Source organism: Macaca mulatta, chromosome 17, assembly GCF_049350105.2.
Source record: "Macaca mulatta isolate MMU2019108-1 chromosome 17, T2T-MMU8v2.0, whole genome shotgun sequence".
Classification (NCBI taxonomy): Eukaryota; Metazoa; Chordata; class Mammalia; order Primates; family Cercopithecidae; genus Macaca; species Macaca mulatta.
In genome coordinates this window covers 22409754-22432408 of record NC_133422.1, presented here as the reverse complement: position 1 = coordinate 22432408, position 22655 = coordinate 22409754, and the positions used below count along the sequence as shown (strand labels likewise).

The 22655-nt window shown below is 36.4% G+C and overlaps 1 protein-coding gene across 3 annotated transcripts in view; it reads right to left on the bottom strand.

Annotated features, from left to right (window-relative positions):
• DNAJC15 (DnaJ heat shock protein family (Hsp40) member C15) overlaps positions 1-22655 on the bottom strand; it is an 87655-nt gene that overhangs the window by 19886 nt on the left and 45114 nt on the right. For all 3 annotated transcript variants that reach the window (XM_001092902.5, XM_077974443.1, XM_077974442.1), the window contains exons 3-5: positions 21026-21099; positions 10764-10840; positions 3407-3477 (exon numbers count right to left, since the gene is read on the bottom strand). In XM_001092902.5, coding sequence (XP_001092902.3) covers positions 3407-3477; positions 10764-10840; positions 21026-21099 — 222 coding nt within the window. The remainder of the gene's footprint in view (positions 1-3406; positions 3478-10763; positions 10841-21025; positions 21100-22655) is intronic.

The following is a 22655-nucleotide window of genomic DNA, read 5'->3' as shown; positions in this document are numbered from 1 at the left end:
TAAGGATCTCAGCATTTATCAAGGAAAATCAATGCATGATTAAAACCAAATTATCTCTTCACCAAAAAAATTAGTTAACACAAAGGTTTAAATCTAAAATGTTGAAATGAAGGGAAAAGATGAACGCTCCAAAACAAAGAGTCTACTAAATCTATCAAAAAAAAAAAAAAAAACAAGCTCATTAGGCATCGCCTTTTCTTAGTGAATCCATGTTGACTCTTGGTGATCACCTCTTTCTTTTTCTAAATATTTAGAACACGTTTTTAATGTCATGCACTGTAAGAAATTATAATATATTATTACCAGGACTTCAAACAAAAATTAGCTTCTTTTATAGTGAGAGTAATTAGAGAAAATCCATTCAACAGCATAATTACTTTGACTTGTTTTTAATCCCAATATTTAATTTAATTTTGACTTAAACACTCTAATAAGGAAGTGTGAGAATACTGTGTGTTTATTGAAAGGCATATGAGTGGGAAAAGGTTGAGAATCTCCCCACTGCAGGCAGACAGATTTCATCTAAATACAAGAAAGAACTTTCTAGTAGTTAGAGCTGTTCACCAGTAGAGCAAGCTGCCTTGTGAACAGGAAGCTCTTAATCACTAAAAGTCTTGAAGGAGAGCTAAAAGGACATTTTCCCCGGGACAGAGCAGAAAGTCCAGATTTAGGAGGCAGCATTGATTAGATCAGCGCCGCTCAAGCTACAGCAAAGGAGTACTTTTTAAATGTTTTAAACATTTCCAATCTGTAGTGGACCGATACTTTTACACAGTATGAAAGTATCACACATTTGGGTATCATGGTGATGTTATAAAGCTTTCTAAATGTTTACTTCTGATTTCTGTTTTTAACTTGCACAAACTGGCCTGGCAAGAATAGGCGGAATACACATTGATTAAGACTGCATTAGACAGCCTGTAAGAAATCTCTGAGCAATCTGTCCTCTCCCCTTCTATATTCACTATGCATTACTGTAAAACCACTCATTTCATAACCACCAACCTCTTTCTTCATCAATTTAAGAAAAGCAGTCTAAAAGATATTAGCCTTGAAAGCATTAGATCAAGGACCTGAGATGTTTTTACTACATCAATTTTTTATCTCACTACATTGAAAAAGAAAAATTTCCTTTTTACCAAAATACATCTGAATGCTTATTTAAAACTAATTACAAAGATTTATTTTCAGCCATTTCCCACACCTAATTTTCTGGTGTCACTTTCTTTGCACAGCTGATAATGAAATGTGTAACAAATTATAGTCGGTCACACATGTGAAATTCCAAACTTGTCCTATCAGCTGGTAGCAAAACCAACCAAAAAGTTACTTGGGGGTGGGGTGGGGAAACATATTCATGAATTCAGAAGCACTAGAAATGAGATTTAAGTATTTCCAACTACCTATTATACCCAGTGGTGACCTGGCCCAAGTAAGTATGTTGAAGGATTCTAAGAAGAAGAAACAAAATTAAGAGCTGCCCATTCTCATACTTCCCCAAATACTCTTGGATTTCTCTTTCCAAAGGCAATGAGGCATTTTTGAAAATCTGTTGTCTTCCCATTGAAAACAAACCAATCTTCCTTCTCAAAAGATAATTTTCAGGTTTATGAGCTATCATCTCCCAACTCCATCAAAGACAGAAGTTCCAACATTCCTATCACACTACACTTCTGCTAGAGCAGGAGTTCCTAACTGTGACTATATGGATGGGTTTTAGGAAGTGCATGAACTTTCTGAAACTCCAAATGTTTTTAAATTTTGGGTGAATGAGCAGTTATATGGAAAAAAGGTCCACAGTTGTCAATATATTCTTAAGAGGGTACAACAATCCAAAAAAAAAAAAAAGGCATTTTTCTCATGTTAAAAATCTGATCTGAACAGAAACATAGGGTACAGCCTCTGCATTAACTGAACAGGCATAAAAGGTTATTAAATAATGCAAATAAAAATGACTTTAGAAATAAAACTCATATTTGGAGTTAAAGGAGTATTTGAGGCCACAATGCTGGCTAGAAGGTAGAAGCCAAAGAAAAATACTGACCTCTCGCTCCCAAGTCCATTCTTTCACACCCAGCTACCCACACAGGGCCAGACTAAAGGATATTAGTAAGCCCACTACAGTCAACAATCCCACCTCGAATAAATATACCATCTCAAAATAAATCAAGTAATTCTTTAAATACTACTGGCTCATAAGATAGACAAACATTTTCTTTTTTACTACAATTATCTAAAAATACATATTGTTAGATACATTTTAGAACTTGGTTCCTTGCCAGTGGGCACAATCAACAACTTGTCAATCATCGGAAACACAGACAGGAGTGCTTGACCCTACTGCAGTCAATCAGAGAAGGGTATTCACTTGCCCTGGAAGGAACAGGGACTGTTTAGGAAACAGAGGGCTTCAAGGAGGCACTTCAACACATTTCTTTCTTAGCCAATTACTCCAAAAGCCCACAATGCAAAGTAAATTAACCGAGTGAATCTTTTAGTAACTGTTGAAACTGTTTAGAAATTTTTAGCAAAACCTCTTTTCAAAGTTTATTCTCATGTTTATTCACACTAAAGAACAGTAAGTGCAAAAACCAACAGAGATGATGCTCAGCGAAAAGAATTTTTATGGTAAGTAATTAAGTGAGAAAGCTGAAAAGGAATGCCTTATTTTGGTATTGGTTAGGATGGAGAGTAATCCAAAATTTGTTTTTAATTTTTTTTTTGAAATAATTAGAAAACTGAAAGTCTGTAAATAAGAATCCAAAAAACCCTTCACTCTCCTCCCTCACCCCCCTTTGACTTCTGAAATACAGTGTAACTTTCTACCATCTGTTATTTTAAAGCAGAAACAGCAACGAACATATGGGCTTTCTCTCTCAAGCAGCTGTAGTGTAGTTAAAGTTATAATAATTGTCTTTCTGTAAGATAAATTTACATTAAAAACCTGGCCAGTTAAAAACAAATGGCTCGGCCTCAGAGTCTTCCAGAATAAAACTAAGAAATTCAGAATCATCTATGACATATTACATTCACAGATTTGGAGGAAATCCTCTAACTCTTGTGCTTTTACATTTAAGGTTAAATAAATATAACTTGTTATGCCCAAATCAGTTCATAACTCATGTTTTTTATTTTTCTTGATCAAAATGGTAGGTGCATCACATGGGTTTGGGAAGTCATATATAAAAACCAGCAACTAAGTTCTTGAAAACAGATAATATAAATCTACTTGTGTGAATCACTCCAATCTAAATGCTCTTCTATGAGAAAAAAAAAAAATCACAATACATGTGGCACACAAACTTCCATCTCAACTACATATCATTTATAATGACTTTAAGTAATCTGAAAGGAATTCACAGCATATTTTGATATACATGTTATGAAAAACAGGAATTCTACTTACCTTTATCTGGGTGATTCAAAATCATGATTCTCTTATGAGCTGTTCTAATCCTAGCCTTGCCAGCAGATGGGCTGTAAAAAGAAATTAAAGTGCTTATAATAAATAGTGACAAATACAGATTATAAATTAACGGTTTATATGGGTTTCAAGAAACTAAAACTTAATGAGAATTTCACCATCTTGTGGACAAATATGAAATTACAGCTTTCCACTTAATTCTACTAACCATCAAAATAAATCATTGATTCAATGTTACATGTGTTTTTCTTTAGTCCTTTGTAATGCCAGTCCTTATTCTCAATTTAAAAAACAAAACAATATATAGGTTAGGGGAGTCAGCATCTGCAGATAACACTGTAAGTTTGAAAACTTACGCTTCTAAGTTATTTGGGGGGAAGGCAGTATATATGGTATAGTAGAAAAGTATTTGGATTCCAGAGGTACACTGCTGGACTTTCCCCACGCCCCCACCCTCTGAGAAGGAGTCTTGCTCTGTCACCCAGGCTGGAGTGCAGTTGCATGATCTCAGCTCACTGCAACCTCCGCCTCCCGGGTTCAAGCAATTCTCCTGCCTCAGCCTCCCGAGTAGCTGAGATTACAGATGCGCACCACCCCACCTGGCTAATTTTTGTATTTTAGTAGAGATGGGGTTTCATCATGTTGTCCAGGCTGGTCTCGAACTCCTGACCTCGTGATCTGCGCAACTCGGCCTCCCAAAGTGCTAGGATTAAAGGTGTGAGCCACCGTGCCTGACCCACTGCTGGATTTTAATCCCAGCATTGATATTTAAGATTGGGTAAACTTGATCAAATTTTTATCTTCCTGGTGCTTCAGTTTCCTCATTGTAAAACAGGGCTAGAGCAACTACAAGGATTAAATGAGTTAATGCCTACGAAGTGTTAAAACAGTACCTGGAATGTAGCAAGTGCTTCATTATAGTTATCTTTTATCTTTACAAAGGATCTCAAAACTCTATATCTCATAGTTGTTTAGCTTTGTGGGAAAAAACCCACAGGAAAAGCTTGGCTGTTAAAGCCTATGCAGTAAACAAAAATTAAAGTAGATAATTAAATAATCCTAAAATTATTTGGGTAGAACCCAATTTATCCAGTATTGGAAATGTTGCTCATTAGTACATTTTCTAGGCAAGGAAAAAAAATTAACACTAACAACAACAAAATCCTACTACTGCTACTTAATAGCTATACTATCTTGTTTAAGCTACTTAACTTTTTTGAGTCTCAAATGGGGATAATAATAGTTGACTTGCCAGGCGCGGTGGCTCAAGCCTGTAATCCCAGCACTTTGGGAGGCCGAGACGGGCGGATCACGAGGTCAGGAGATCGAGACCATCCTGGCTAACACGGTGAAACCCCATCTCTACTAAGAAATACAAAAAATAGCCGGGCGAGGTGGCAGCGCCTGTAGTCCCAGCTACTCGGGAGGCTGAGGCCAGAGAATGGCGTGAACCCGGGAAGCGGAGCTTGCAGTGAGCTGAGATCCGGCCACTGCACTCCAGCCTGGGCTACAGAGCGAGACTCCGTCTAAAAAAAAAAAAATAATAAAAAAAAAAAAATAATAATAATAGTTGACTTAAAGCACAGGGCAATTATTGTAAAGCTCAAAATAATTTAATTTGCATGGATGAACCACAACATAATAGTTAAAAGCATGTACAGATTCTACTATTTATTAGCTGTGAAAGTTTGTTTTGCTTAAACTCAGTTGCAATTTTCTCAAATGTAGCATACATGTAATAAAACCTACTACCTCCCAGGTTTATTTTAAAGATAAATTAGATAATATAAGTAAAAAGATTAACATAACCTAGCACACATGAAAATAAAGGATGCTTATGAGAATGTATTAGATATCTCCTGTGTTTGGAAAATAAAGTGTGAATAACCTAATTTAACATTTCTTGGATGGCTCGCAGCATTGTCATTACCACCGATAAAACTCTCAAGGTCTGCAGATGTTTGCTTGTCCTCCTACTAAATAGACCTAGAATGTTATTCGTTTAAGTTCCATTTTGAACAGTGCCTCCCCCATGCTATTACTGGTCAATCCTTGATTCTGCTATTGTTCTAGTCTTTGGAAGTTCCTTGCTAGTTACTTGCTACCTCTAATCCGTGGGTAAGTGACAGATCACCAAGCACATTAAAATGCACTATGAATTGCTGAGTAAGCACATAACATAGTCTTCCATGAGTAAAATGAATTAAATATTTTCCTAGAAGGACTTAAGAGTATTCCTTTTGGCTGTTTACCTACGTCTTTCAGGCAGCATTCTAAACTTACTTTTTGGCTTGTGGGTATCTCCCAGATAGACAATTAAACATTGTCTGGTTAAAAGACTACTGAATTTTGAGAAAGTAGCTGTTAAACATCATACCAGATGTATGAACACTACACTGTTTAACTGCCTATTAAGAAATAAAAAACATCTTACATTGAAATATTATAGTTCAATGATTTCGAGTTCTGTGGCTAATCTACATTTATCACCTCCTTTTTTTTTTGCTACACAGGTGCTCTGTAGCACGTCTTGCCTTTATTATTCATGTTTTCTAGCTGTTCTGTATGTATTTGGCATGTCGTGTTAGGTAGATTCTAAATAACTTTAGGGCTGAAGCTATGATTTGTTTCTTAAAACAGAACTTAGGATTGCATACAATGCAGGTGCTTATTAATGCATTTTACATCACCCTCCAAAAATGACTATAAAAGGTAAACTCCTGAAAAGAATACTCCATATTAGTAAATACTAACATTATAAAGGATTACTATGCAAATAATTTTAAAGTAAAAAAGGGGTAGCTCTAAAAACCTTATTTCATAAAGCTCATCACCATGTGGCCCTCTAAATAATGAAGATCAAAGTTCAGTAAAACTCAAATTTCATATACACAACACACACATACACACATATATACGTCTCTGTCAAATTTCCTTGATAATCAAGTACAATGCTATGGAAATCAGTCCACATGGTTTTGCACATAAAATTCCATAAAGTATTATGCATACTGAGGTACACCAACCACTGAACTAAAGTAAACACAAGGAAGGAAAGTTCATATGCACAAGTATGGCATTCAAAACACTCTGCCTTTAAGATAATAATGATCAAACTCCTAATGGTGAGCTCGGGAAATGAGACCTATTCTGCTTTGCGGGCAGTGTTTATTTCCTTTTAGTTATTATTGTATTAAGTCTCTTGGACCTTAATACATTTTAATATTAATACATGCTTGTTGCTGTAAGGATTAAACAACATGAGAGAGGCCTAGTTTTTAAGTTTAGTATAAAAATTAGGCTGGGCGTGGTGGCTCAAGCCTGTAATCCCAGCACTTTGGGAGGCCGAGGCGGGCGGATCACGAGGTCAGGAGATCGAGACCATCCTGGCTAACACGGTGAAACCCCGTCTCTACTAAAAAAAAAAAATACAAAAAACTAGCCGGGCGAGGTGGCGGGCACCTGTAGTCCCAGCTACTCGGGAGGCTGAGGCAGGAGAATGGCGTGAACCCGGGAGGCAGAGCTTGCAGTGAGCTGAGATCCGGCCACTGCACTCCAGCCCGGGCGGCAGAGCGAGACTCCGTCTCAAAAAAAAAAAAAAAAAAATTAAATGTAGCTATGATGATATACCTCCAGTATACACAACTTCATTATGAAGCTGAAAATTTAACTTTAAATATGATGTTACCCAGACCAGAGATTTCAAACGGCTCCCTAGAATGCACCTGGCTGGCAGTGGGGATATGTGGAGTGGTGTTCTTGGACCTTGTAGCAAATGGAGCAGTTTTGGTTTCGTCTTTTTTTTTTTCACGACTGAGCTTTTGAGTAACATATAGTGATATGGTTTGGCTCTGTCTCCACCCAAATCTCATCTTGAATTATAACTCCGATAATCCCTGCATGTCATGGTAGGGGAACCGGTGGGAGGTAACCAAATGACGGCGGCTGGTTTTTCCTGTGCTGTTCTCATGATAGTGACTAAGTCGCACAAGATCTGATGATTTTATAAAGGGCAATTCCCCTGCACATGCTCTCTTGCCTGCTGCCACTATGTAAGATGTGCCTTTGCTCCTCCTTGCCTTCTGCCATAACTGAGGCCTCCCCAGCTATGTGGAACTATGAGTCCATTAAACCTCTTTTTCCTTATAAATTACCCAGTCTTGGGTATTTCTTCATAGCAGTGTGAGAATGGATTAATATAGTTTATATAAACAGAGTTCCACAAAAGTTTTTAGAAAGCTTAGAAATCTTAAATGCACTGGGCGTGGTGGCTCACGCCTGTAATTCCAGCACTTTGGGAGGCCGAGGCGGGTGGATCACAAGGTCAGGAGATGGAGACCATCCTGCTAACATGAAACTCTACTAAAAATACAAAAAATTAGCCGGGCGTGGTGGCGGGCGCCTGTAGTCCCAGCTACTTGGGAGACTGAGGCAGGAGAATGGCGTGAACCCGGGAGACGGAGCTTGCAGTGAGCGGACATCGTGCCACTGCACCCCAGCCTGGGCGACAGAGCAAGACTCCGTCTCGGGAAAAAAAAAAAACATAAATGTGCATCATTTCAGACAATATACAATGTTGTTGATAGGTTCTTAAAAACTGTGATTTTAAGCAAAATAATGTATGGCAGGTCCCTGAATAATGTCATTTCCTTCAACATCCTTTCTTTGTAACATAGATGGAAAAACAAATTGGTTTCATTATAGTCATTTTGTTTAAAGTCACAGTTTACAAGAACCCATGGGTGATACTAAGTGAGGACTTACTATACCAGGTATAAAAACAATTTTCCTGGGCAGCTTTGTAAAATAATTCAGGCTTTTTGTTACAGACATCAGTTATAGTGCAGGACACTACTCTCTTGCAAGGAAAAACATAAGGCAAAGACTCAAATATGCATTTCAATAAACAATTCTCATTATACGTAATATGTCAGAATGTACAGAATCATCTAGTACACACAGAGCATTCTGAAAATAGGTGACCCAAAGGATCAGCTCCGTTTCACCTTCACCTGCCTGTTACAGAGTCTACATAGCTGAGAATCAAGGATCACAGAAAATGGAACCATAGCAATATACTCGCATCTTAAATCATCTTGTCATAATCAACATTGCCTGACTGAAAAGAAAGGGCAAGATGAAAGCAGATAAGTTTTATTCACCTTTCCACTTAATGTGTTAGGGCAAATGTCTAGCTTCTGCATTCGTGACAGACATGGAAAGAAACAGGAGCCAAATTTTTTTCAGCACCTGATATTTGGTAGGTATTATATACAAAGGTATCATCATATCATTCTTATATTGTTCCCACAATGCAGAATATTATTAATCTCAATTCAAAAATGAAGAAGTCAAAGTATAGAAAAGCTAAAAACAAAACAAAACAAAAATGCTTGACCAAGATCATACAGGGCAATGCCTAAGCGACAGAATCAGGGGAAGAATCTGCTTTGCTTGGCTGACATTTATTGAGTAGTTAGTAAGTACCATGTGTTGCAGACACATGTTCACTGTGGCACCATTTACAATAGCAAAGATAAGGAATCAACCTAAATGCCCATCAGTGGTAGACAGGATAAAGAAAATGTGGTACATATACACCATGGAATACTATGCAGTCACAACAAATAATGAGATCATGGGCTCTGCAGGAACATGGGTGAACTGGAGGCCATTATCCTCAGCAAACTAATGCAGACACAGAAAACCAAATATCACATGTTCTCACTTATATGTGGGAGCTAAATGGTAAGAGGGGAAAAACAGACACTGAGGCTTACCTGAGGGTGGAGGGTAGGAGGTGAGAGAGGAGCAGAAAAAATAACTATTGGGTACTAGGCTTAGTACTTGGGTGACAAAATAATCTATACAACAAACCCGTGACGAGTTTATCTTTATAATAAACCTGCACATGTAACCCTGAACCTAAAAGTTTAAAAAAGAAAAAAACAAACTTCCAAAAAAAGAAGTTCACATATATTATATAATTTAATCTTCATGGCAACCTCATGCAGTTAAAACTAACCTATTATCTCTATTTTTCAGATGATGAAACCGGGGTCACCCATTTAGCAGGTGGTAAACTGGTATTTGCACCCAGATCTACTTGATATCACCAGAGTCTGTGCTCCTAATCACTGAATCTTCCAAGTGAATTTTATACAGCTTTCAGTTCTATGGGATAAAACTTTATAAACATATCTTAAGAGAGTGTAAAAATATAGGCAATTCCTGTCTGTCCTAACAACATAAGTGCCCTGCATAATATTAAAGGATATCCTCAAAAACCTTTGTACTTGGTTTTATAATGTGTTTCATACTCAGATTTCAAGATCATTAACAGGGTATTTTGGGAGCCCAATAAAAGTTCAGGAAAAATAACAATGCCATTCTGAATGATATTAAGCAAGAAATAGTTGGCAGTATAGCTAACTTCCTAATCTGACTTTCATGCTTAAAATGATTTTCTATTTTCTATTGTCTGATAAGGAGAGATCTCATCTAAGAAGAGATGAGATCTCTTAAATAAAGCGCCAAGCTAAACTGTGTTCCTCCTCCCAACTCTCTTGTTTTTTCTGCTAGGTCATAAAAAATAATAAAATGTTTTGGCTTTTTAAAAAAATCTTTAAATTTTAAAAAATTTACAAGATATCAAAAATATTTTGTCAATATAGGACTTTATTATCTAATTTGCTTAATTGTGTTGATTATATCATCAGAAGATTTGTTGTACCTGACATACTGTGACCAATTCCCACAAAAACTTGAGAGTGGGCTCTAAGGGAATATATGGTAAACAAATGAATATCATAGGGGAAAATATTCTTAACATTAAATGTTAAATGATATCACACAGCAATCATATATCATTAATTTTCTCTCATATTGTCCAAAGTTAGACAATAAAAGGATACTAAGGTGAAACAAGTACAATAAATATGCTTGATGTCACAATGCAGAAGCAGAAAAGAACTATGAAACATATCCTGCATTAGAATTTTTAAAAATGATACATATCGAATTATAAAACTGAGTCCAGAGAGAATGTCACAAAAAGGGATATTTTGATTAACTGAAACATTAGTATTCAATTATAGATCCTTGTTAAAGAATAAAGGAACTTCACAACTTTGCCTGTTTTTTGTTTTGTTTTGTTTTGTTTTTTTAGGGGAGTGGGATACTTTTAGATTTGAGGCTTTAAAATGTAAAAATTTGGTATTTTTTCCTCTGCCGCCTACTCATAATTTTAAATGTTAAGTATAACCTTATTGTAACGTTTTCTCTTTTTTAAAGATAAGCTTGGTCACAGAACAAAACAATACTTATGCTGCACACCTACCTTACACCTAAAATAAGACCAGCTTCTCGCCTACTCATTTTCTGTTCAAATCCTCCTTTATAGTAGAATGAAAAGCTCTGTATAGGAAAGAAAGAGCAAGAAATCATTAGTTACACGTATGAGGTGGCATGACCTCAATCTCATCGTGTAGCTGCAGTGAGAGTAATGCATTTTACTAGAAGTCAACTCAAAATTATGGGCAGGGGGGAAGCACCAAACAATGAAACTTCTCAAGAAATTTTGACCAATAGGAAGTCTTAAAAAATGTTAACTTTTTTTCACTTTAAAACAGATTAATTTTTCTACACCAAGATATAACAGGAAGAACAAAAGAGATTGGTAGAAGCAAAATGCTTGAACTTTTTCTAAGCTCTGTAGTACTTTTCTCATCGGATAACCTTGATCAAGTCATTTAATGTTGATATGGCAGACATTGTTTGGCCTTTTACACTAGCCAACAGAGAATGGGGAGGAACTGATGAAGTGGGGAGTATGTCACACTAGCAGACAGGCAAGCCAAGAGAGACTGGGAAGCTGGACTGAAAGGTTTCAATGCTCCTGGAGAGGTGTGAACAAGGAGAAGAGGAGGATTCAAGATGTAATGGGAACCAGATTGTGGAGGGCCTTGTAAACAATGGAAGGAATTTAGAATTTTAAGTGGGAGAAGCCAGAGCACTGGAGTAACAATCTAACTTCGATTTAATCTAACTGCCATGTAGACAATAGAAAGGTGCAAGCAGCAGACCAGTTCAGAAAACATAACAATAATCCAGACAATATATGATGATGGTATGAACTAAGGTGGTAGCAGAGCAGGTGATAAAAACGGTTAGATTCTGGATGCATATTGAAAACAGAACTAACATTTGCTTGATGGATTGAATTTGGGATATGAGTAAAAGAAAAATTAAGAATGATGTTGAGGACACTGTTTTTTTTTTTTTTTTTTTTTTTTTTTTTTTTTTTTTTTTTTTTTTTTGAGACGGAGTCTCACGCTGTTGCCCAGGCTGGAGTGCAGTGGCGCGATCTCGGCTCACTGCAAGCTCCGCCTCCCGGGTTCCCGCCATTCTCCTGCCTCAGCCTCCTGAGTACCTGGGACTACAGGCGCCCGCCACCGCGCCCGGCTCATTTTTTTTGTATTTTTAGTAGAGACGGGGTTTCACTGTGGTCTCGATCTCCTGACCTTGTGATCCGCCCGCCTCGGCCTCCCAAAGTGCTGGGATTACAGGCTTGAGCCACCGCGCCCGGCCGAGGACACTGTTATGTGTTCACCAGATCCCCCATCAGGAGTGAAGGACTTACTCCCCAGACACTGGGGCTGTGGCTGGCTGAGAGCTCCCAGCTGTCAGACACTTTAGGAATTGCCTTGCCTAAAGGAAGTCACCTCATCCCACTTTGCAGGGCAGCCTGTATCTACTGACTGGTTGACATGGGATAGAAACATTGTAGTTCTCTAGGGTTCAGTCCTTGGACTTCTTATATATACTCACTACCTGGGTAATGTCATTTAATCCTATGACCCCTCGCCCCAACTTGGGATAACTACAATGGTCATCCTTGCTTAGAGGTTATTGTGAGATTGGCTTGAGGCTTTTGGTAGGACTGCACTGAAGCCTAACTTATCCTTCCCTTTCTTTCTGGAGTTGTTTATGCTAAGAGCACTCTTTAATAAAGGTATAGCTTGCTAATCTTTATCTCACTCTGCTTTCAAGAGAACCCAAGCTGTGCAAATGACTTCAAGGTTTCTGGCCTAAACTGTCAAATTGCCATTTAATGACTTAGGAAAGGAGCAGCTGTTTATTTGTTGTGAATAACAGACATGAGGAGAATGATTTAGGATATATTAAGTTTGAAATGTCTTAAATATCCAAGTGGAGAATGTGTGACTTAACATCAGACTTAACATTTGTGAGTCATTAGTGGACAGACAGCATTTAAAGCCATGAGACTGAATGAGATGGTTTAAAAATTAGAAGTCCAAGGAGTGTTCCCTAAAGACTGCTACACTTTGTTGATATAGAAACGGAGAGGAATCAGTAAAGGAGGCTGAGAAGGCCTAGCAGTAAAGGAGGAAAATAACTACAAGTCAAGAGTGAGGAAACTAAAAATGGTTTCAAAGTTTCTGATAGGTAAGGAAAAACGAGAGCCAAGAACTGACTTCTGGATTTAGCAAAGAGGACATCAGAAACTGAGAAGAGCTGCAGACAGTGAGGTGAGCGTACGATCAGTGTGTTTAAGACAGAATGGGAAGAGAGGAATGGAGACAGCAAGTAAAGGCACTATTTTCAGTAGCGCTAAACAGAGAAACAGGATGTACAAACTCAGCTTTTAGGTGGAAACATACACATATATGATTACAGGCATATGTGTTTCTAAGCATGAAATCATTTCCTTACAAAGTAGGGAAAAATAGGTATGCTTACATGAAATAAAATCTGAAAGCATATAAATAACTTTAAAGTTTTTTTAGCTGGTGGGATTATACTTTTTTTTCTTTTTTTCAACTTCTAAATTTTCAACAATGAGCACGTGCTATTTATACAATTAAAGAAAAAGAAGACTACTAAAAGAAACCAAGGAAATGACTAGAGCTTTAAAAATGGGTTGTAGGGAGTCAGATCTGGTCATTTATATAAGCTATACTCTTTGAACAGCTTGTTATAAATTTCTACTTGGTAATAAATAATTCCTGGCAATTAATTCATTCAATAAACACTTCAGCAACTGCTGTGTACCAGGCACTTTTCAAATGAGAATCAAGGTCTGTCCTTCATCACACAGATGCTAATCTATCAATGAATCAATACTGTGAGAATATAATGTATTATCCAAGTTTCAAGTAATTTATAATCAGTAAAAAGACAAATAGTCCCCCACCCCTGACACAAGTTTTGAGGAGAGGAAGGATACCAAATTGGGTTAAGTACACATACTAACCTGAACATATTTTATATCTTTCTAAACATACACAGAGAGTATGTACATATATAAAGAGAGATATAGAGAGAAATATAGATACAGATACAAATGGAAAGAAGTAAGGCGGCCAACTGTGGTGCCTCACGCCTGTAATCCCAGCACTTTGGGAGGCCGAGGTGGGCGGACCACCTCAGGTCAGGAGTTAGAGACCAGCCTGGCCAACTTCGCCTCTACTAAAGATACAAAAATTAGCTGGGTGTGGTGGTGCACGCCTGTAATCCCAGCTATTCTGGAGGCTGAGGCAGGAGAATCGCTTGAACCTGGGAGGGCAGTGAGTTGTGAGTGCACCACTGCACTCCAGCCTGGGCAATGGAGACAGACTGTCTCAAAAAACGAGGGACTTAGAGGAATAGGGGAATAGGGGCTGGTTTTAAGGTTTCTTTCAGGAAACCAAAATTTGAACTCGATGCATACCTTACTCCCTAAATTAAAGGTAATTAGTTGATTTAGTCATAACAAAATAGAAGTATCACCAAATATTTGTTCTTACTTTTGTTTTTAAATCATGCCTGAACTAATACATAGAGTAATTATTCAGGAAAAAAATATTTCAATGAGTCTTTATTTACCTTGGGGAGCTCTAAAATTTGGAACCAGCATAATAAAAAAGATAAATTTATCATGTTTCATTAACTGTCATTCCCACTATAGTCACAAAGCTCATTAACCTTAAAAGCAGGTATTGGTATCTGAGTAATTTTTTCACTTTCAGTTTTGCCCAGGTAGACATAGAGTTTCAGAAAAGGCTACCTAAAATCTAGTGTCAGGAAGAAGTTCATATGAACACTGATTTTATTACGAGTAAGTCAATCTGTATATACATATAATCAACACAACCCTTCCAAAAGAACTAGACCATTTTAAGAACAGAGACTTAACATTTAGGGCTGTGTGCAGAAAAGTATACAAAGAGAAAACAAAAAATTGCTATGTTACTCACTACTAAAATACATTCAGCCCTCAGTATCTGTGGGTGACTGGTTCCAGGACCACTCATACTAAAATCTGCACATACTCAGGCACCACGGTCAGCCCTATAGAAACCACAGATACAAAAACTTGGCCTCAGTGTAGGTGGGTTTTACATCCCATGAATACTACATTTTTGATCTACATTTCATTGCAGACGTGGAGGGCTCATTGAGTTTATTTGTTAAAATCATGATTAAGTGGACCTGTGCAGTTCAAACCCAGGTTGTTCAAGGGTCAACTGTATTTACACATTTCTTCAGAGAAAATCATGCTTCTTAAACTTCTAGAAATTTTAGGCCTTATAATATATAACTTTAAATAGAACAAAACTGTTATCACAGTATTTTAATCTATTGTTATGTCTGAATTAATATCTATGCATGAGCAAGTACAAAATTGTAACTCTGTACTCCTCTCCACTAATAAAACTGAAAGGTCCTTTTAAGCTTGAAAAGAATATACCCATATTGCATTATATTAGGACTTACAGATATAAGCCACTGCAGAACCATTTTCTGACAACACTGTGGTAGGTCAAAGAAAATGTTTAGATCCAAAAAATGAGATTACTATAAGGAACAAGTATACCATCAAATAGATGGAGTAAATCGTCCTTTTTTCTAAAAACAGAAACACATCCTGGACCTTACAAATGATTATTTTGTACTATCCCATTCATAAAATATTGTATATATAAACAACAAAAATCAAAATCATTTTCCTTCTAAAATTAGCACTAAATGCTATAGTGCCATGTTAGATTATTTTGTGTCTCCTTTACTAAGTTAAACCAAAGTCTTCATTAGCTAATTCATTCATTCAATAGCTTGAAACACAAAAGTCCTCCAGGCAACTAGAGAAGAACTGGATCATCCCACAGTTTTAAAAGAATACATTTATCATAAGCTATAAACTTTATTATATACAATAATCTATTTGATATATAAAGCTAACAAAGGATGATTTTAATTAGTATATTTTTCCATAAATTTCACTTGACCATAAAACAAAATAAATGCAATTTAGAAAATAATATTCAAATAAAAGGACAGATTCACAAACAGAAAATTAAAAGCCTCAAAAACAAAGATGAAGGATGGGTTTTCTCCCCCAGAAAAAAATTTAAGGGTAATTAGACATTGGCTGAGTCAATAATATACATTAATACATTAATAAAAAAATCAAGCAAAAGGGCACTGGTTCAAAAGAGCAGACTGAATCATAAAGGTATTTTGCTTTCCAAAGTGCCTTTGAAATGAGAAAAGATAGTGTACATTTTAAAACACCCTTAATAGACCTGGAAAACAAGAAATGGGATAAACAGCAAACCAGAAAGTTTAAAGAAATCCTAGGTAAAATTTGCACATACAGAAAAATCCCAGCAGCCTCAAACACCAGAGAAAAGAAGAAACCCTTTTCAGAAAACAAGAACACTAAATTCAGAGTCAACAACAACAATAAAAAATCAGCGTAACTTATTAAACCAGAACAATATAAACAGATCATTCCTACTTTACTAATATAGAGCCTAAGAGGCCAGGCACCTGTCACTTTTGCCCTTAGGCTGAGAAAGAGAACTACATGCCTCTTTCTCTGATACGCATCTTATTCTGGGTGGTAGGTACTAAAAGAACCAGAGGCATACCAGCAGATCCCATTTCAGAACCCAGAAGTGCAGGGAGGTGAGAAGCTATGCCAAGCAGTAAAATGCACACAGTGCTCAACCTCTCCTGCACTCTCCAGGTACCTGCCTCTAGTCTCCTTGCTCTGAAAGACATGCCTGTTAACAAACCCACCTACGTTATTTACAGCCCACGGTCAACACGCTCATTCCATTAAGTTGTTGAGGCAACCATACCAAACTGCTGAAGAAAAGTTAAGAACATTACTTCTATTAGTCAATTTAGTCATCATAAATATAAATCAACAACCAACGATCATTGGACATTTGAGCAAATCCAATATCATGGAGGGGAAAAAAAAGAACCAATATGAACACCTAACAACTGGCTTTAGGAAAAGGAGATATACCGGCCGGGCGCGGTGGCTCAAGCCTGTAATCCCAGCACTTTGGGAGGCCGAGACGGGTGGATCACGAGGTCAGGAGATCGAGACCATCCTGGTGAACACAGTGAAACCCCGTCTGTACTAAAACTACAAAAAAAAAAACTAGCCAGGCGAGGTGGCGGGCGCCCGTAGTCCCAGCTACTCGGGAGGCTGAGGCAGGAGAATGGCGTGAACCCGGGAGGCGGAGCTTGCAGTGAGCCGAGATCCCGCCACTGCACTCCAGCCTGGGCGACACAGCAAGACTCCGTCTCAAAAAAAAAAAAAAAAAAAAAAAAGGAAAAGGAGATAAATTGGGAAGCAGAAGAGAATTTGGCCAAATTCTAATGAATGGCTTTAGAAATATTCAAAAGGATACCACATTAATTAAAAAATGGTTTGCTAGAAAGAAGAAAGAATTCTTGGAAGTTAGAAAATTACTAATGTTGGCCGAGTGCAGTGGCTCACGCCTATAATCCCAGCAATTTGTGAGGTTGAGGTGGGTGGATCACTTAAGGTCAGAAGCTCGAGACCAGCCTGGCCAACATGGTGAAACTCCGTCTCCACTAAAAATACAAAAGTTAGCTGGGCGTAGTGGCGAGTGCCTGTAATCCCAACTACTTGGGAAGCTGAGGTAGGAAAATCACCTGAACTCGGGAGGCAGAAGTTGCAGTGGGCTGAGATTGTGCACTACAGACCGGGTCCTGTCTCAAAAAAAAAAAAAATTTTTTTACCGATGTTAAGAATTCAGTGGATAGACTGAATAACAGAATGGATATTGCTAAAGGCCAACCTGGTCATCTGGAAAATAAGCTGTGAAAACACTGTAGAATGAAGAGCAAAGAAAGATAAGGAGATGGAAAATAAGAGATAAATTGGTAAGAGACATACAGGATAGACATCTTTTTATCAGGTCCAACATCTTTCTGTTTGGAGTTCCAGCAGCCGAGAATCCAAGAGACAATGAAAGGAAGAAATAACAAAAGAAAAAAATGTAAGAAAATCTTACAGAACTAAAGACCATTTTCAAATAAATTAGGGCTAAGAATTCTTGTGAAATTCCAGATCAGTAAGAAAGAGAAAATCCTACAAACTTTCAGAGCCAAAAAAAAGCCACCACTATCAAAACCTAAAACCCAAAACCCAAACAACAAAAACCAAAACAACAGGTTGTCTACAATGGAATAAGAACAATAAGACCACCAAAAAATCTAGCTGTGAGTATGCAGGAACGCAGGAGTGCAGGCACTGAGGCTTAGTCTCACCAGAGATTTCTATACTTCTCTAATGCTGGCTCCACCAAATTTCAAGGAGCTAGCAGCTGATAATTAACAGTGAGAACAAAAGAAACGAACTGTTTAACAAAGCAGAAAAAACATTTATCATCCACGTGTTCCATATAAAAAACTTATTCTACGCACTATTTCAGCAAAATGAAAAAAAAGTATGAAAAAGAGAAAGATAAGATTGAAAAACAACATGTTAAAGCTTAGAGAAAAAAAAAGAAAGTTTAAAAAAACAATGAAAAGAGACCCCCATCGAAACTTGAGCCCTGGACAATCTCCTTTGAATGACAGAGACTTAGTGACACACAATTACAGTTCCTGTCTTTTCAGAAACCCTATTTGGTTCAATAATTAATAATATTTACAAAATCAAAACACTATATATACTGTGTTTATGAGGTGTGACATTGGGATTCATTAGTACCAAAAGAAAGTATGCACATACTTCATTTCTCAGTTTCCCTGGAATGATTACTATTTTTTAAATTGTTTAAAAATACTTGCATCTTTACTGAGGTAAAAATAATGATTATAATAAAGATAAAGATATTCTAAGATGTTTTACTGCAAACTCTAAGAGTAGCACTTTGTGAAAAAGAAGCCAGATTTATTGAAAGCTAGGTTTCTTACCTTGAGGCCCACAAGGAGGGAAAGGGGGGTACACATCATTTCCCTTTAAGAAATGCAGGTACCAGGCTCAGACTCTTTATATTAAATAGGACAAATAAGATTCCTCTGAGATGATGAGGGAGCAGGTCATATGAGCCACTGAAGAAAGAGTTTACATGAGCGTATCCCTTATAATCTCCTGAATTACCCTGCCTTATCTGTGAGCCTCTACCAAGTATTGAAGATTTTCTCATTTTCTTGCTCTCTCTTCCTTTACAGTGTTAAATAATGTAGTTCTGCAAAGCTTGGTAATTTTCTATTTACGGTGTACTGAAGATCACCATAACAGAAAAGAAACAATTTCTGAAATTCTCTCCATTTATTATTTATAAACATATGGAAAGATATAAATAGAATTCATTTAAAGAACTATGTTACTGTGTCCATTGCTACTACTCTATTTCAAGCCATCATCATCTATCACCTGGACTATCTCAATACCCGCTTACTGGTTTCACAGCTTCTACTCTGACTCTAGGTAGCAAGCAGAGTGATAACCTACAATGCAAATCACATTGCCTCCTTGCTCAAACCCTTCCAAGGGCTTTCTATCATGCTTAAGGTAAAATTTGAAGTTTTTTTTCATTGTCTATTAGGTCCTAAGGGATCTGGGCCCAAGCTACCACTATTTCCTTCAAACACTCCTTTGGAGATCCTCTTGCTGCTAGGCTCATTTGCACCTCAGGACCTTCGCAGTGATCCGACCACCCAGGAAGCTCTCATACCAGAGGCTCGTATGGCCTGCTCCCTTATCTTCTTGGAGAAACCTTACCTGGCCTATCTAATGTAAAGATTCCTCACTACTGTTACTCTTTAGCCTCTTACCCTGATTTGGTTTTCTCAAAAGCACTCAACACTTCTAGGTATTATATATCTTACTTCATTTTTTTTTTTAAAAACTGTGTCTCTCCACTAACATGTAAGCTCCTATATCCCACTGTCTATGATAATGTAGTAAGTAGTAGGTGCTCAAAGAATACTTACTGAATACCTACCAATATTTTAGCTGAATAAAATAAAAATAGGAAAACAGAAAATACACCTATGTTCCCCTCTAATCACAGACATGCATTTATAGGACAGTAAAATCACTTGCTGTTTTTTTGAATCTAAGTTTAATTATTTGTCAGTATGTCATCCTTTGGTGCTGTCATTGTTCATGGCTAACTAAGCCTCACAAGCCTGTAATGCCTTTGCTAAAAGAAACAATTCATTTTTTGTGACCTATACCATAATATAAATGTAAGATGCTATACATAAACATTGAAAATTTCTAGTTTTATGATCATGAACTAGAACTTGATAAATTTAATAGTTGTGATAATGGTATTAACATGACATTCTGTCCTCCAATAAATTATAAATTTGGAAAAAACGAGTCTTTCTGGTAAGTTTTGAAATATTTATTGAAAAAACATATATAAAATAGGTACTTTAGTAGTTTCACATTTAGTAGTATTATATCAACTTTGACATAACTTACTTTCCCTGTTTAATTAGTATTCATTTGTTTAAGAAACATTTAGTGAGTCCTCATCCCTGTGCCAGGAACTTATAATAGCTGATGATCAACTTGGTTTGCAGCAATTTGAGAGTCTCAAATCTCAACCAAGTTGATCTATCCCAGATCTGCTTCTTCCCTGAAGCCAACGTTTACACTGCAGGGCCTCAGTGACTTTTCTTTATATTGTCTTCAGTGGTTGCAAACTACAATCCATACTGTTGCTTTTACGGATACATACTGTCATTCATTTTTTCACTTATGTTCAGCTCCCCAGAGTAGCTATGATGCTAGTGCAAAAATGTATAATAAGTTCTACAGGATTTCACGGTTGGAATCTCATAGTTTTATGTTTGAGATGGCCAAGCATGATGTTGTAAAGGGACTCGTTTCAAATTTCAAGATGGCATCAACTCTTGGGTAAGATTCATCAGGACAAGAACCATTTCTTCTTTGTTCATCAGCTATTCCAAGCTGCTGGCACAGGGATGGGGACTCAATAAATGTTTATTGAATAAATGAACAGTAACTAAATGGGGAAAACAAGTTACATCAAAGTTGATGTAATACTACCAAACAGATTATAATAATTAGATGTCAAAACCAGGAATAAAGTTAGATATAAAAATAATGTGACCAAGAAATTAAAAGAAACTGAGCCAGTAAATTAGACAAACTCACCAATGATATAGTGAAGGAAATAAACTTCTACAAACATTGGAAAATCCAAGACCATTTTCTAAGTTAACTCAAATATGTCACACGAACAAAAATCAAAATGAGTTTTCTAACTAAAGCCACATTTAACTTACAGGAGTTGAAATCTTCTTTGCAGTTTTCGTGATAACTTGTTCTAGAGGTTTCCAGATCCGAAATGCATAGCGACCTAAATAGTAAAAGGAATAAAAGCAAACATATTTTCTATAATCAAAATCAATCAACACCTTCAAAGTGCTTGCCACAGTATTTATTGATAGTTTACATACATCATTTCAATAAGTATTTCAAAACCTCCCAGAAAGATGGTCAATTTTTTTCATATTTTTAATTTACTGGAGGGCAGAATTTCATGTTAATACCATTATCATAGCCGTTAAATTTATCAAGTTTGGTTTATGATCATAAAACTAGAAATTTTCATTGTTTATGTATAATATCTTACATTTATATTATGGTATATGTCACAAAAAATAACATCCTAGTATTCTTTCTACAACAAACTGTAAAGTCCTATTACGCATAAAAGATACTTAAAATACTAAAATGATTAACTGTATTGTGTTTTATGATAATCACTTTGAAATATATAGAAAACAAATTGTATTTAAGATCTATACTGCACAGAAATGGTTTTAATGGAATTATCTCTAAAGTAAAAAAGCAATTACATATGAAATATTTACCAAGGATGTTGATTATCAATTTTTCTCACTGAGAATAGCTACTCTCACCAAAAACTTATTTTTAGTTCTTTCCTTAGTTAGGAATCTTAATAATCAAAACTCCCCTGAGTTTTAACAACTAAAAGTCAATAGTAAAACAGGTTCTAAATTATTTTCAGGGCATCAAATAAGAGTAAAATATTATCTAGCTATTTTATCTTTTGTACCCCAATCAGATTGTGTCTTCTACCCGTATCTCTTTCTCCAATAGTCTTGCTAGAAAATCAGTATATGACACTACATGCTTTAATTCAACTTCTAACCATAAGTCTATTTGCAAATCAAGAGTTCTACTGCAAAAATTCAACTACCTAGACCTTTTAGAAAAATTTACCTGCCTATGTATAATGTTATTTCTGTGCAAACATGTTACAGTGAAAGACAGGATGCCAGAAATGGGGAAATGTGAAGATAAAAAGCTCTTGAGATAAAGGAGAACATTAAATAAAGTGAAATTAAATGAGGCTGATTCCCTAACTTGTCTGTATCTCTTATCACATAGATGTCATCTTCCATTTGATTTTATAATAGTATGAAATGTAGCTTTTATATTACCTCAAAATTCTTCAAAACCACAGTGATTGACTTCTAATTTCAGTTAAAAAGCATTTGAATGCTTCAAGAAGCGACATCTGGAGGTTTACTCTAACTAGAAGACCTAGTGCTAACAAATCTAAGTGTACTTTCTCCTAAATTCTACTATTTGGTTGTATTTGGCTCTGGAAGAGGTCTTGCTGTTATTTAATATAATATTCTAGTCAGTAATATGAGGTTGGGAATAGTGTGGTCTATACAGAATACACACACCAATTCTTGTCATTTTACAAAGATGATACTGGAAAAATATATCTTTATCTAATTTCAAATCAAAATCTTACATTTGAATTCATAACTATGCCTACTCTAATTAGTTCTAAAATTCCTTTATGTTTAGGGGCAAGTTTGTCAGAATTCTGTTTGAGACCTGATATTCTCATGAAACCTCAGAAATTCATTTAGT